This window comes from Oratosquilla oratoria, chromosome 19, assembly GCF_046742065.1.
Source record: "Oratosquilla oratoria isolate Oo_2021 chromosome 19, ASM4674206v1, whole genome shotgun sequence".
Taxonomy (NCBI): domain Eukaryota; kingdom Metazoa; phylum Arthropoda; class Malacostraca; order Stomatopoda; family Squillidae; genus Oratosquilla; species Oratosquilla oratoria.
The window spans coordinates 22,157,553-22,172,009 of record NC_134795.1 but is presented as its reverse complement, the minus strand read 5'-3'; the positions used below and the strand labels follow the sequence as shown (position 1 = coordinate 22,172,009).

The 14,457-nt window shown below is 37.7% G+C and overlaps 1 protein-coding gene across 1 annotated transcript in view; it reads right to left on the bottom strand.

Moving 5' to 3' along the window:
- The window catches only part of LOC143035791 (CD109 antigen-like), a gene marked incomplete at its 5' end in the record, with an annotated part of 77,118 nt that overhangs the window by 25,403 nt on the left and 37,258 nt on the right, over positions 1 to 14,457 (bottom strand). The window contains 4 exon segments of the mRNA XM_076202754.1: positions 4,072 to 4,291; positions 7,794 to 7,933; positions 8,477 to 8,595; positions 11,649 to 11,787. Coding sequence (XP_076058869.1) covers positions 4,072 to 4,291; positions 7,794 to 7,933; positions 8,477 to 8,595; positions 11,649 to 11,787 — 618 coding nt within the window.

The window sequence follows — 14,457 nt, the reverse complement described above, 5'->3', positions numbered from 1 at the left end:
GACCGACTGGAACTTGTGGAATGCCCAACAAGTAGGAGGGAACATGGCTGACATTAGGAAAATGCAGGGAGAGCAACAACCTACTTACATTTTAGGGGGACTATGAAGTCAGGTGGCCAAAGAAACTGAGTAAGTTGTTATATAGAGGGAGAACAGAGTGTATTTAGTATTGCATTGGCAAAACCAGCACTTCTATCATTATAAACAATATCATAACAAAAAATACATATCTACAATACATTCACACTTGTCCTCCTTTCCCTTGTAAAGAAGGAGAATAACTAGGTTAAAACACACAGACACAAACATAATGTACCTAGATACTAAAGAGAAAAAGATAAAGAAATTGCAAAAGAAATTCTGAAAGAGATACAAGAGGTGGGACAAATAATGGACAAAGAAATAGAAGAAGTACATAGGATGGGATAATACAAAAAAAAAAAAAAAAAAAAGACAAATACAAATCAAATTAAGGTTTCAAATGATAGCAGAAGTATTATAAAAAAGCAATGCTAGCAAATAGTGAAAATTACAACAATGTATGGATTAAGAAAGAAATGAAGTAAACAAAAAAAAAATAAAAAAAAAAGAGAGAAGAACAGAGACTGAAAAGAATTTTCTTTTGGAGAGTACTAGACCAGAGGCTGAGAAAATAGTATTATATAAAATAAGGAAACAAACAAAAAAGGAGAAATGAAAAAATGAAAAATAATGTATACCAACATAGATGGCACGATTTCAGGACTAAAATTAAAAACTATCTGGCAGTAGAGAAACCAGACATTATGGAAATTGTGGAGATGAAATTAAAAAAGGTCCATTACCACCTAATACTGTGGAACAAGGTCTATACAACCATTGGATGAAAAATAGGAGAAACAGGGTGGAGTCATGTTTTTGACTAAGAATGGCGTAAATGTGACAAAGATAACGAAAGGAAAAAATAAATGGAATTATGATAAAAGTTGAAAACAGTGACATGAAAAGTAGAAATATTGTAGTAATATATGTACCCACAAAAACAGCCTTTGACAGAGAGTGATCATTCCAAAATGTTGTAAGGCAAAAAGTATGCATTACCTGAATTACTGAAAGGAGGAAACATAGTAATTATGGGTGACTTTGATTCAAAAGAAATATGTTAGGAAGAAATGACAGTGAAAGTTGGAGAAGACCTTTGGGGAAATATATTACTGGATATGACCATTGAATACACAATGACTCGATGGGTAAAGAAAAATACTAGATATAGAAACAATGAAGAACCGTCGAGACTAGATTTAATATTTACATCAGAGTCTGAAATTGTGGATAAAATGGAATACAAGACACCAATTGGGAAGAGTGACCACATACTAAAAGAGTTCGAACTACAAGAACAAACTGATTTGAGAAGAAACGAGAAACATAGAAAAGGAAGACTAATGTACAACAAAATGGACTTTGAGAAACTCAGAAAATTCTTTCAAAATATAGATTAGGAAAACTTCTTAAATGAAGAAACAGAGATGGAAGCAAAATGGAACATATTAAAAGAAATTTATAAAGAGGAAATAGACATATGTACCAAAGCAGAAACAAGGGTATACATTAAGTGCTGGTACAACAAAAAATGTAGTGAGACTAAAGATAGAAGAGACAAAGCTTGGAAAAGATGGACGGAAAAAAAACAAGAAAAGAAAAAAAAAAAAAACAAGTGGCAAATATATATCAAGCTAAGAAATGAATATTAACAATACATACATACATACATACATACACCAAAGGCTTTTTCCCCCTTACAAGGGAGATAGCCAAAAAGAAAAAGGCATAAAAATCATTCCCACCCATTCCATCCCTAAATACACTCCACTCCCCTCCACCCTCCCTCCCATCTTAGCACCTCCTGGATGACGGGCCATCCCTGCACCTTGTCCACTGCCCTGGGTTGGAGGCAGTGTCGCAAGACACAGCACATCCACAGCAAGGCTGCTTCATTAAATCAGCGACCCCCCTTCTCCGTCCCCCCATGCATATAAGGAGAAGACAGGGAGAAATCCCTTCGGGCTGCGTCAAATTTTGCCCACACATACTACCTCACCCCCCATCCCCCTGCCAATTCCACCTCATGCATCACAACATCATCCATATACAACCATTCTCCATTCACCCGTCTTCTGTCCTCTCCCGTCCTTCCTCAACAGAGATTCCCCTCTTCCCCAAAGCCCCCTTCACCCCATCCATCCATCTCATCCTAGGACGTCCCCTCATGTTCACTCCCTCCACATCTGCCTTCCATACCTCTTTTACTAGTCTTTCTTCACTCATTCTTTCCATGTGTCCAAACCATCCTAATACTCTTTCATCAACCCTATCTCCCAACTCCCTTTCCACCCCTGTTCTCCTCCTCACCCCATCATACTTCAAATCTAAATATGATGATTGAATATCAAGGATATATTAAATTGGAACTGTACATGAATTTGATACTAAGCACGATATACTTGAGAGTAGGAGACGGGACCCAACAAACATTGCTCTTTCTTTGTATACTACAGTTAGGTAAACAAACAAACAAACATTCCCACACACACCCAAACCAAACGACTCCCTCACTCACTGCTCCCATCTCAGCACTTCCAGGATGCAGGGTTGTCCTGCTCCCTGTCACACTACCTGAGTCAAGGACAGTGCAGTGAGGCACATTCTCCATACCAAGGCCTGAGAGCTGAAGCAGATTTACTCCTCACCACTCCAACATAAGGCAACCCCCCTTCTTCATCCACTCATTTACAGAGTAGATGACTTGAAATGTATCTTCCATTCAACCATTTACAATCTCCCTAACTCTTCCTTACTCTACATCATGTCATAAGCATCCAAAGCTCTTCTTACCCCATCCATCCATCTCATTCTAGATATTCCTTGTGACCTCACTCCAACTCTGCTTTTTACATCTCTTCACTAGTCATTATTCATTCATTCATTCATTCATTCATTCACTCCATATGCCCAAACCATCACAACACTCCTTGGTCTACTCTAACACATTTCTTCCAACACTGAATATCTGCCTCAACTTGAGCCAACAATTATTGTTATTAATATTGACTGATTTACTTCCTATATCCATTTCATCCACTAATTCTAAACCTGAGCCTGGAACTCCTGCATTTACTTCCCTTACCACACCAACCACATATACACTGAACAATCATAATACCACACAACCTTGTCAACCTTATATCTACCTTAATGCATTCACTCTCACCATTGCTAACACTTCCACATGCCCTATTACCCATGTAAAAGCTTTTGAGTACTTTCAATAACAATTCTCTACCAATCCTGTCATGCACTTTCAAAAGTCCACAAATACCCAATTTGCAACCTTACTATTTACTAAACACTTCTTACACACATCTTACCACAAATACCTGATCCACATAGTCTTTTCCTTTCCTAAACCCACACTGTTCTTCCAATCCCACCTTCTGTTCTCCTAATTATTATAGAGAGAATAAAATGAATAAAAAAGTATAATGAAATACAGAATAAGAGATACTTGACTTCTCTCAAGTATCTCTAGTTCTGTGGGGAGGGGTGCTTGTGTGTGAATGATATTTTGACACTGCCCAAAGGGATTTCTCCCCATCTTCTCTTGTTCTGCAAGAGGGGGCAGATAGGGAGGGTCAACAATTAAGTGAAGCTGCCTTGCTGTGGATGTACTGCATCTTACTACATTGTTTCTGACCCAGGGCAGTGGGTGGGATACAGGGATGTCCTGTCATGCATGAGGAACTAAAATGAGGAGGATGGGAAAGGGAGCTAAGAAGAGGAGGATGAAGATGGGTGGGAGTGGAATGGTTGGGTGTAGGTATGTGCCTTTGACTTGGCCCTCTCCCTTGTAAGGGGGAAAAAGCTCTAAGTATACAGATAGATAGAACATGAGAAAGAACTATTTCAGCACCTAAATACAGATATCAATCAATCAAGTGATCCATTACCTAAGGGCTCTCTTGCAGGAAACCCATGGTTCTCATAAAAAAAGGCCAAGAAAGAAATAAATAAAACAAAGTTCTTTCTTCTTACCTTTGAAACAAGCAGGGAGATAAGAACATAAGCAGTGAGAGGAACTCCACTGCCAGCTCCTCCCTGGATGCTACGCATGTTAATTTCACCAACTTCAAGGAAAGATCCATCAGATTCTTGCTGACCTGCAAGCCATGCTACACCTTTCTCAATAATTTCCTCCTCAATGTCGATGTGGGTTGATGCAAGGTGTAGTGCCCGCACAACAAAAGCAGTCAGCCTGAGGATAATCAGTCAAAATGGCTTGTTAGTACGAGCAAAAAAATACAAGACTACACATCTGTTCTCATTCAGTTATACATTTTATCAGTCTCAAATATCTAGCAAATTATCCTCTCAGAGGATCATCTATATCTGATACAAATGGACAAACTATAATAGGGATGTAAGATATATCAAGAAGTATTCATTCTACAAGATATCATGGAAAGATGTGAATGAACAACAACATTTTTATGTATACCGTTTCATTTATAAACAAACATTCATCCACGAGGGACTAATATGGGGGGAACAATGAATGGATTTTGAAAGCATGTGGGATGAGCATAGGGTAGGTGTAGGCTTTGATTTGGCCACACCCTTATAAGAGGGAGAAAGTCTTTTGGTATGTATGTACATGTTTATGTATATATGTACTGATAGGGGTGAGTGGACAATGGTTGTATATAGATGATGCTGTGAGTGTGTGGGGGATGGGGGGTTTGGGAGTGGTTAGTGTGAATGGTACTTTGACTCAACCCAAAGGGATTTATTCCCTTCTCCTTTTCTGCATGAAGGGATGGAGAGGGGAGTTGCTAATTAAATGAGGCAGCCTTCCTATGGATGTGCTGTGTCTTGCTGCATTGCTTTTGACCAGGGCAATGGTCAAGATGTAGGGATGACCCATCATCCAGGAGGAGTCAAGAATAGAGGGAGGGAGGGACGGGTGGTGAATGAGAGTGGAGTGGGTGGGGCTGAAATGGGTGGTAGTGAAATTATACCTTTTGACTTTGGCTACCTCCTTTGTAAGGGGGAAAAAGCCCTTGGTATATGTATGCATGTATTCATGCATGTATGTAAGATTTGTTTATGGTATCTTTATAATCAATGGTCCAGAGGCCATATTTTGTATATTTGGCACAATTCACTAACATTTTTCTCACTCATTTTTCATTATGCCTTAACCATTTCAACACTAGAGTTACTCTATCTGACAATATTTCCAACCCTGTTCTCTGCTTCAGTCTTCACTTCTCTATTTATTCATTCTTGTAACACCTATAATATTTCTCAAACACATTCAGAGTCTGATTCATGATGCTATTCATCTTCATGGCACCCCTTCAGTAAGGAAAAGGTTATGAAGTTAATCAAGACAGCCTAGTCACATTACTTTAACCTTTTACGGGCCAGACTAAGCTGAATCAAATTTCTGTAATACAGCAAATTTATCTGGTAATGGCCAGAACAAAATCCATAAATGTTTCAATGATCCAACAATGTTGAGAAGTTAACAAAGGATTACAAAGGATTACAAAGGCGGAGCATGCCGACAGGAGACCTTTTGGTCCATATCTAGGTCGGATGCAAAAAAAAAAAATCATAGTAATAATAAAACAATAAATAAAAGCCATAATAATGTAAATAATAAATAAAATACATAAATAAATGCATAAGTATAGTTAAATAATAAACAAACAGGTAAATAGTAAATAATAATAAATTGACATATAACTAATGATAAATAAAAATCAGACAGACAAATGATAACAAAACAAAAACAAATAATATAAAATAAATTACAATCATTACAGCATCTTGCCCAGGTGTTTATCTAAATGATTCTTAAAGCTTCGAACTGAACTACATTGAACTACATTGCACTACCTGTGCAGGAAGCCTATTCCATTCATTAACTACACGGTTGGCAAAGTTGTTTCTACCTACTTCCAAATTGAATCTATTTCCGGACAGTTTGAGACCATTGTTTCTTGTCTGATTCTCATTCAATGTGAAAACCTTGTCACTTTTGATGTTGTCAATTCCCTTTAAAATCTTAAAGACCTGTATCAAGTCACCTCTGAGTACGCTTTTTTAGGGAAAACAGCTTCATATGTTTTGGTCGATTTTCGTATGATTTATTTTTGATATTTGGAATCAGTTTTGTGGCTCGCCGTTGTACTTTTTCCAGTCTGTCAATGTCTTTAATGAGATTCGGTGAACATACAGAAACAGCATACAGACGCTCCTCTACTTACGTTCATTCGTTTTACGTTTTTTCGATTTTACGTTTAAACTGACTGTAAAGAATTTTTTTTTTTTTTTAGTGAATTTTATGTTTAGCGCGCTCTCCGTAGTTCAAACGATACTTACACATGACGCTGCGTCCATTGTTTACATGGCACAAACGACAGACTGAACGTGCCTTGCCTCCTCCTCCTCCTCCCCCTCCTCCTCCACCATCTCAATTTATGTTGTTTGAATTTGATTTATTTGAAATCAATGTTACATTTAACTCGCTCTTATCCGAACGCGTTTTAACCGAATAATCGCATTAACCGAACATTTTCTCAATACGGTAGCCATCGCTTCAACCGAACGTATTTGGATCTCAACCGAACATTCAAACACCCCGCCGCCTCTTCTGCCACCCCCGCAAGCTTCACTAAGTGCTCACACGGTGGCAGCACACTCCATGTTTACACCTGATCGGCTGTTTATACTCTATAGAATATGTTTATGAACTATTATAAGCATTTCCATGTGTATGTTATGTTTACAGGTACGAATATGGCAGCTGACATTACCGCATAAAACTCTACGGGAATGAAACATACAAAGTCGGATTAACCGAACATTTCGGTTAATCGGACATTTCCAATCCCCCTTGGAGTTCGGATAAGTGGAAGTTTACTGTATTTTACAATGTTATGTGTATAATTAATGATTTAGGGGTGTTTTATAAGATACGGTAATAGAATTTACGGATGTATAGTACAGTATGAACGGTCATACATTACTAGAACGTACAGTAACAACTTACGTTCATTTTCAACTTACGTTCGGCCGTTCGGAACGTAACTAAAACGTAAGTTGAGGAGCGTCTGTATTCCAAATGTGGATGAACTAACAATCTATATAGCTTGTTGATGAGTGATGGACTTTTGAAATCAAAAGATCGCGCAATCAGTCCTAGAATCTTATTTGCTTTCTCAGAGGCTGAAATACACTGCTTGGATGATTTGAGGTCGTTACTGATAATTACGCCGAGATCTTTTTCACTATCCACTTTTGTTAACGAATTTCCAAATAACTTCTAATCGTACTTACTGTTATTTTTACCTATGTGCATTACCTTGCATTTACTTGTGTTAAATTTCATTAGCCACTTTTCAGACCATTGCTGAAATTTATCTAAATCTTCTTGAATATCTAATTGGTTTGAGTGATCATTTGCCACTCCGCACAGTTTTGTATCATCAGCAAATATGGAAACAGTAGATTTTAGTCCATGGTCTATATCATTTATATATACTATGAATAGAAGTGGCCCAAGAACAGAACCCTAAGGAACTCCACTTGTAACATTTTTCCATCTAGAAGTTTTTCCATTTAAAACAACTCTCTGTTTTCGACCATTCAACCAATTACAAGAACACTTTTGCACACTAGTCCATTTCAATGCCATGGACAAACCATTAACAATCAGTGCAAGCAAAGTTCTTGTCACAGGTACACACCATGTGCTTCCAGACTTGTCTCTTTTGCCAAAGGCACTGAAGGAGCCATCATCATGTCTGAATGTGAGCTGTCTCTGGTAACCACTCTCCATGTGCCGGATGGCACGTCCCTGCAGGTCAGAGGTCAGTTGGTTGCTCTTCTGTGGGAGGAAAGAACACTTTTGCACACTAATTGCTTTCATGTTGTTCTCTAATCAGCTAACCTTTCACACCTTTTAGATATGGGTTTACAAAGTATGAAGGGGATGGGAAGGTGAAAGGGAGGGAATGAGAGACAAGGTGGAAAGGAGGGAATGAAGAAGGGGGAAGGAATGGAATGAAGGGGAGATGGAAGAAGATGAAAAGAGCAGGGGGCGAGTCAAGTAGGGGTGAAGATGGACAGATGTAAATGGAAGTGAAGCCAGAAGGGAAAGATAGGTAGAATATTTCAGGTATTTGTTGAATGAGGAGGAGGTTTGGGAAAGTTTAATTGTGGCAGACGGAGATGCCAGGAAAATGAATGTGATGGGAGAAGAAAATAATAGGGCTACAGGAAAAGACAAGATATAAAGAGCAACAAAAGTGATAAAGGTTGGTAAGGCACTTTTGATTGTTTCTTCTTCTAATCTAGTGTACAAACTAAGGCATCTACATGAAAACTATGTGCCATAACTACCTCAACCAGATGAATGGCTATCCCTTACCTTCAGATACTCTAAGAGTACAATATTTGGCACAAGTTTGACCATATTCTGCTCTCCACAACCTGTTGGCAGTTCCAAAAGGGATTCCAGATTCATCACAGCTGAGCCCAATATGTCTCCTGTAATAAATGGATAAAAATAGTTACAAATATCAAAACCTAAAAGAGAAAAAAAGAAAAAAAAAATCTGTATGTAAAAAAGATTCCTTCATCAGGGATTCTTTAATATATTCAATTTGAATAATGATTATAACTATTGTCTTAAGTTTCACCAACTGAAAACCCAGAGGTCTTGTAGATTTCTCTGGGAAGAAACTTAGGACTGCTGTCTGTTATGTATTAGTGCAAGATTATTTCTATGTCATCATCTGAAAGTATGGGGAGGTGAATCAAGTACAGAAGAAAAGGTAAAAGAAGCAAATGGAGAGATGATAATGGAAGAGGTGTAAGAGGAAGATGGGCAGAGTATTTTAGGGAGTTGCTAAATAAGGAGGAGGATAGGGAAGGAAAGGTGGTTGCAGTGGGAGGCACTAAGAAAATGACAGTGATGAATGAGGAAAATAGAGGAGAAATAAGAAAAGATGAGGTGAAGGCAGCTATTAAAATGATGAGAGCAGGGAAGACATCTGGGTTGGATAGGTGTTATGCAGAGTATATAAAATCAGGGAGGAAGAACCATATTAGCACGTTTGTGTTCAAGACACTATTTGTCACTGTGATTCCACCAGTACAGAATAAATCCAGCTACAGATTCAAACCATCCTGGATGCAACCATCACACAGAGGGCATTGAGTACCTCATCTTACACTATCTCATACTAACTACTCCTAAACAAATAACAATATTTCTTCCTTCAGTGACCTATGGGAACATCCAGTGGTTGTTGCTCGTTATCTAGGAACCATAGATCTCCTACAAAAAAGACCTGGGACAATAGATTAATTGATTGATTACAATAAGGCCCCTGAATCCTCACTGCAGAACCATAAAAACTCAGGCTTGCAGGGCCCTTTTCTCCTTTTAAGGTTGGTGGCCGAGTTAAAGTATATGACCACTCTCAATCCATCCCATACACATCCCAAAAATCCATATGTAGTCCATTCCATCTAAGCTCCTCAAGGATGAAGGCACCAGCCACACTTGCTTAAGTTACATGTAATGCAGCAAGGTATAGCACCACAGCTGGACCTGAGAGCCATGACTACCATTGCTTAATTACATGGCAACCCCTCACCCCTCATCCTATCTATATATCTATATACTAAGGGCCTCTATCTTCCTACAAGGGAAGTAGCCTCTCCCACCCATTCCACTCCTATCCACCACCCATTGTTTCCCTCTCATCTTAGCTCTTCATGGATAAAGAAATATCCCTGTCTCCTGCCCATTGCCAAGGTCAGAAGCAATGCAGCAAGACACAGTATATCCATAACAAGGCTGTTTCACTTACACTGTGACCTTCCCCTTTCATCCACCTGAGAAACATAAAAAGTAAACAAGAAGAAATCTCTTTGGGTCACATTTCCTTATCCATTTACAAGCACTCTCAATTCACATCTAGCTTTTGCCCACTTCCTTTCTTCCTCAATAGACATTCCTCTTACATCCAGTGCCCTCTTCACTTCAATCATCTATCTCATTATTGGTCTTCCCCTCAAGTCCCTTCTCTCCCCTTCTGCTCTCCACACTTTTTGGTATTTTTTCTTCACTTATTCTTTCCATTTGCCAAACCATTCCAGAATTATTTGATCAACCTTATCTGCCAGCTTCTGTCTAGTCCTTCACTTTACTTTTTATACAGTATACCCTCACTCATCTGCGGTTCACCATTCGCGGCCCCACATACTCGCGGATTTTGCTCTCAAAGTTGTTTTTTTCATAATTTTGGCAATTTTGGCAATTTCTTAGGCCATTTTTTTAGCAGAAAAATGCTCCCATTCACCCTAACTGGTAAATAATTTTAAAATAACAATGTCAGTTAATATAGAAAAAAAAGAAAAAAGAAAAGAAAAGAGAGATGATACAGTATAACTGGTATATAATTCAAAATAACAATGTCAGTACATACATATACCAAGGGTTTTTCCCCCTTATAAGGGAGGTAGCCAAAAAGGAAAAGGCATCAAATCATTCCCACCCATTCCATCCCTGAATACACTCCACACCCCTCCACCCTCCCTCTCATCTTAGCACCTCCTGGATGATGGGTCAGTAAATATAAAATAAAAAATTAGAAAAGAGAGATGATACAGTATAACTGGTAAATAATTTTAAAATAATGTCAGTTACGGGCTTTTGTTTCTCATTTAAATTCCAAGTCTTTGCTTCATACAGTGCCATGGGCATAATTACTCCTTTGTACAGTCTTCTTTAAACATTCATACCCAGGTACTTGTTTCTCATGACGTTTTCCATTTCCCCCAGAAATTTACTTGTTTCCTACTCTATAATTCAGATCTGCTTTCACCCGTCCATCCCCTACAACATATGACCCCATATACTTAATCCTCTCCACTTCCTCAAGCCTCTTGCCCTTAAAACTCTCCATCAACCCACTGTCACACTCACCCTTTGTACATGTCATCATCTTTTACCCACATGTACTTTCAACTTTTTCCTCTTGTGTAGAAACAAATGAAAGTCACTTGCATGTGGTGGTCCCCTAAGATGGACAACAATATCACCTATTTTCAAAATCCATCAACTCCTTCACCTCAGGATATGCAGCCCGGAGGGGGTGACACTAGGTCTCCAGACTGAGCCCAAGATTACTCTCCATTAACTTTAGCTTTATATCTTACAATTTTTCACATATTGAGAACAGTATTCCTAATACTTACTAAAACAAACTTTGCTAGGTTTACAAGAGGCAACAATATAAAAAACAATAATACAGAACTTAGCACATGGGATCCCATAACACTGTATGAATAAAAAAAGTGTAGGTTCAGGGGTGATTTGATACAGGTCTAAGATTCTAAAGGGCACTGACATCAAACCTAGTTATGGACCAAGAAGTCTCCTGTTGGCATGCTCTTCTTTTGTAAGAAATATTCATATACATAAACACACTGTATACTAAAATCAGATGGCAGAGTCAAAGCACACACCCATACCATTATAAAGAAATATAAGAAACATAAAATATGACCAAAGTACCAAATCAACATACCAACAACTGAAACTTCAATAGCTAGGGAGTCATTCACTACATTGTTTGGGAGCTCGATGGGTAGCTTGGTTGAGAATGACGGGTCAGTCCGCAAATCAACAAGCACTGCACGGTTAACAGTCTTGCGAACTCCTTCAGGCTGATGGGAAAGACAAATAAAAGACAATTAATGTACACATATATTTAAATATGTATATGTAGACACCAATACCCTTTCCACCCATGCAAGGGGGAATTTGGAAAAAGTAAAAAAGGAATATCAGGACAATATAAAATTAGTGCAAAGGAAGTGAAAAAAGTTAGTTCTGAAAAGGACCTCGGAGTAATTATCACCAAAGACATGTCCCCAGACAAGCAGATAAACAAAATAGTTGGAGAAACCTACAATTTACTAAGATCAATAAAGGTGGTTTTTAATTACTTGGATGAGGTAATGGTAAAAAAATACTAGTCACCCTGATAAGACCAAGATTGGAATATACTGTGACACTATGGATGACCAGTACAAAAAAAAAAATAATAATACAAGGAAAATAGAGAGAATCCAAAGAGCAACAACAAAGATGGCCCCAACACTTTCAAAATTGACATACAAGCAAAGATTGTCTAAACTGGAACTACCAACCCTGGAACAAAGAAGAGAAAGATCTATTGGCCATTTACTGAATCATGAAAGGCATGAAGTCCTTGACAGAGAAGAGTTATTAAAGTGGGATAGAAGAAAAACAAGGGGACATGAGAAGAAGCTCAAAAAAGATAGTTATAGAAGAGATCTGAAAAAAAGAAAAAAATCCCCGCAAAGTGGTAGATGTCTGGAACAAATTGGATGAAACAATAGTGTGTGCAAACACCATACAAGAATTTAAGAACAAACTAGATGTTGCGAGATACAAAGACGGGTCACTACAAGCATAGCTCCCCTTCCTGTATAATACAACTAGGTAAATACACATATACACAGACAGACACATGAAAGAAATAACCGTGATACAAAAGGAAATTAGAGACCAAATAAAAAACTTTGACATCAGAAAATCACACAGTCCAGATGGAATTGCAAACTGGATATTAAAAGAATGCATAGATGAACTAATGGACAAAATATACAAGATAATTGATTACTCACTCAAAGAAGGAAAGGTACCACAGGATTGGAAAAATGCAAATATTGTACCAATATATAAAGGAGGGGACAAGGAAAATCCAACTAACTATAGACCGGTCTCCCTTACAAGCACAATAGCAAAAATATGTGAAAAAGTTATCAAAAGTAGATGGATTAAATATCTGGGAGAAAATGATATACTGAATCCAACATAATTTGGATCTAGACATGGAAGATCATGTGCCACTAACTTGATTTGCTCCTACTTGAGACTAATAGAAATAATGCAAGAAAGGGACAGATGGCCAGATTGTGATTTCCTAAATCTACGAAATGCATTTGATATAGTACCACACAAAAAGCTATTAAGAAAAATTGAATCAATAGGTGGTATTCAAGGAAAGATTTCTTGACAGGGAGAAAAATGAGGGTAGTACTTAGAGACAAATACTCAACTTGGGAAGTAATGATAAGTGGAGTCCTACAAGGTTTGGTATTGGCTCCGATTATGTTTGCCACATATATAAATAACATGGATGAAGGTGTTGAATGTTATATGAACTTCTTTGCAGAGGACACAAAACTACTAATGAAAGTACAGAGGAAGACTGTGAATCACTACAGAAAGACTTGATAAAGTCTGGGAATGGAGTCAAAAGTAGGAGGTGAACCTCAACATCAAGAAATGTAGTATAATGGAGTTTTTGGAAAAAGTAAAAACAGTATATCGGGGCAATATAAAATTGGTACAAAGTTAAAAATGTTAGCTTGGAAAGGGACATAGGAGTAATTATCAGCAAGGACATGTCACCAGACAAGCATATCAACAAAATAGTTGGAGAAACCTTCAATTTACTAAGATTGATGAAAGTGGCCATTGATTACTTGAATGAGGAAATGGTAAAGAAAATATTAGTTACACTGATAGGACCAAGATTGGAGTATGCTGAAACACTATGGACACCCAGTACTAAAAAGAATATAAAGAAATTAGAAAGAATCCAAAGAGCAATGACAAAGATAGCACCAATACTCTCCAAATTGACATATGAACAAAGATTGTCCAAATTGGAACTACCAACTCTGGAACAAAGAAGAGAAAGAAGAGATCTACTGACCATTTACAGAATTATGAAAGGGATGGAAGTTCTAGACACAGATGATTTAGTAAAGTGGGATAAGAGAAAAATAAGAGGACATGAAAAGGAACTCAAAAAGGATAGTTATAGAAGAGATCTGAAAAAGAATAGTTTCCCACATAGAGTGGTGGATATCTGTGCAAATACTATACAAGAATTTAAGAACAAACTTGATGCTGAAAGATACAAAGACAGATCAATACGAGCATAGCTCCCTTCCTGTATAATACAACTATAGGCAATTCACTCGAAGAATCTCAATCGATTCTGCGTTTTCAGTTGGCAGCTCTGCTCATCCTTCCCCCTGCTAAGCTGGATGAAACCTGAAGCCTCCTTAAAATATTTTTATATTTCTTCACTTAGCTCAGTGACTATACAAGTTACACGAATTTCATGTACATCTAGGGATGAAGCAGTCTTTGTTCACCTATTTCAAAGCTTTCCATCTCAATAGTAAAAAGAAAGAAAGTAATTATAATTTAAATGTTTAAACAGCATTTTACTTATTATTGCTGTGTCCAGTCATTATGAGGCTGGTTGTAAAATTTAACATGTCTTTTGTGAT